Source organism: Clupea harengus, chromosome 11 (genome assembly GCF_900700415.2).
Source record: "Clupea harengus chromosome 11, Ch_v2.0.2, whole genome shotgun sequence".
Classification (NCBI taxonomy): Eukaryota; Metazoa; Chordata; class Actinopteri; order Clupeiformes; family Clupeidae; genus Clupea; species Clupea harengus.
The window spans coordinates 27237170-27239669 of NC_045162.1; the positions used below are offsets into that span (position 1 = coordinate 27237170).

At 50.7% G+C, this 2500-nt stretch overlaps 1 protein-coding gene across 1 annotated transcript in view; it reads right to left on the reverse strand.

The window, feature by feature from the left end:
* The window catches only part of LOC105893959 (neural-cadherin-like), a 141036-nt gene that overhangs the window by 10110 nt on the left and 128426 nt on the right, over positions 1-2500 (reverse strand). Inside the window, exons 23-25 of the mRNA XM_031576959.1 lie at positions 2262-2476; positions 547-674; positions 1-71 (exon numbers count right to left, since the gene is read on the reverse strand). The exon at positions 1-71 is cut by the window's left edge and continues 57 nt beyond it. Coding sequence (XP_031432819.1) covers positions 1-71; positions 547-674; positions 2262-2476 — 414 coding nt within the window. The remainder of the gene's footprint in view (positions 72-546; positions 675-2261; positions 2477-2500) is intronic.

A 2500-nucleotide genomic window follows, 5' to 3' on the forward strand; every position in this document is an offset into this window, starting at 1 on the left:
ATCTCCACCCCCAGGCCCTCCACCTCGTTCACCGCAGCCCCAGTGCAGTGGTCCAGGATCAGCTGCACCGTCTGCAACACACCAGCCTCACTTAGTCCCCCTCATCTACTACACCCACCACAGCCACCACTGCTATCACTACAACATAGAGGACAATTGTGAGGCATAGTTGATGATTCTTCATCGGTGATTTAAAAAAAAATATTCAGAGGAATATTCCTCCTTCTTCCTCAAAAGCGATTTCTATCTGGTGAAAATGAATGGGAAGGAGGTGTAGAGCTACACCCCTTCACCTGGAGACTAGCCATGAGGGGAGATTGCCTCTTAACATTTCTGTGATATCGATGAAGTGGACATAATAAAGTGGATTTGGATGTGAGTGAGGCACTGGATTCTACCCAGACCACCATCACATTTGACAGTGGGCCTTCAGCCGTCTCATTGGCCAGCCTCCCACCTCCTGCCCCCTCTGTCCCTCCTCCCTCTACCCCGCCCCGCCCCGCCCCCCCTCCCCCCGGGGCAAACCCCAAGCCGCGTTGTCCTGACCTTCCCGTCGCTGACGATGTCCAGACGATGCCAGCGGCGGTCTGTGACGGCAGTCCTGGGCTGAAGCTGGAGCGTCAGTGTTCCGGAGCCGTGGTTCACACTCAGAGAAGGGATGCCGTTCTTCAGCTCTGGAGGAGGAGGAAGAGGAGGAGGAGGAGGAGGAGGGGGAGGAGGAAGGAAGAACTTAGAGCTGTAATCAAGACTTTTCTACAACCTTTTAATGACTGCCTCTCTCACAACTGTTTCAGCAACTACTACTACCGCTACTAACGGTGTAACTACTACTACAACATCTTTAAGTAATCAGGAGAGGCTTGTTAAATTGAGAGGATGTCTGCGGCGGTGGGGAAACATCAGAGGAGTTTGATAAGTGCATCTACATGTGTGTGCCACATTTCTACACTGAGAGCGGAGGCAGTTCTACACCATGTTAGGTTGGGCCTGCCGTTTGATTGGGCTTCAGGTAGGAACATGAGGATTCCTCACGTAAGGGAGGTTTTCTAGGTAACATCACCGCCTCCCCGCCCCCCGACTGCTGGCAAAGTTATGCAAAACAAAGTGCCTCAGGCATTGAGGTCCAGTACTAATGACTATTGCTATAACCCTCATCAAGTCCCCATGCGTCATCCGGTGTCATGCTCATGTTTTGACAAAATATGAGCAATATTTCTATCCATCTATACAACCTGACCCCCATCGACCCAAAACACTGTTGGCACACACTGTATTGAACAGCATCCATGAAAAATGCCTCTCGACAATCAATTTGTGGTCAAGTTCGATCTTCTTCTCATGCAGGGAACGCTCATGCCCCGGCTCAATAATCACACAACTAAAAGCAATGTGTAGCAAAGTGATGATGTAAGCGCACCACAGTGCCACCTGGGCGGGCTATTCAGTGAAACGGCAACAAAACCGGTTGTGGGACAGGCACGTGTGTGTGTGTGCGTGTGTGTGTGTGTGTGTGTGTGTGTGTGTGTGTGTGTGTGTGTGTGTGTGTGTGTGTGTGTGTGTGTGTGTGTGTGTGCGTGTGTGTGTGTGTGTGCGCGCGCGTGTGTGTGTGTGTGCGCGTGTGTGTGTGTGTGTGTGTGTGTGTGTGTGTGTGTGGCAGTGGGGCTGCACTATCTGACCTTCAGGAGTGACCCCAGTCTCAACCTCTCTGCTGACCACAACCGATTCAACATAGTGCTGACCACAGCAGCACAGGTCTGCACCGAGGAAAACCAATGCATGATTGATGGTCACACTTTTGACGGTTTCTGACACTTATTGAGCTGGCTCTTCAAAAAAAATAAGCCATGCAATTAATCGGTTGGATTAAATTAATTTCTGGCACAGGTGATTTAAAAGCCTTAAATCATGCCAGTATTGACTGCCCTTCTCAAAATGTGGGATAGGATTTCTGAATGTTAAAATCATTTCTCACTTTTGATTTTGAATCACATGTGTGACATCCATACCAAGTGGAGCAGGTTTAGTGTAGACTTATACTACATACATTCAGTCCACTACAAATCACTTCTCCTCTGTTCCAATGGCGTATTAACAACAATCACCGAGGATGATTAACTCCTAACGTAACATGCCCGTTCAGACCACCGTTGTTTTCCCCTTGCCCTTGATGAAAGCCTACACACTATAGGCTCAATATATCACTGAACTAAATCCAAACGCAATGCAAACATATTGCCGGGAGCCCGGGTTTTGGGCATTACCGAGGGCGATGAAGTCCTCCGGGTCTCCGGGCTGGGGGGCGGCCAGTGGGCCGTTGTAGAGCAGCAGGCCGTTGGGCGCCTCAGTGATGAACTCCAGCGAGATCTGGCTCTGGAAGCAGGGCCTGATGGGAGGGAACCAGGCGTAGCCATGGCCGTGGAAACTGTGCTTGGTCTGCTGGCACTCGGGCCCGTCGAACATGGGGGCACACTTACACCTGTGACCACAGCAGAGGAGGGGA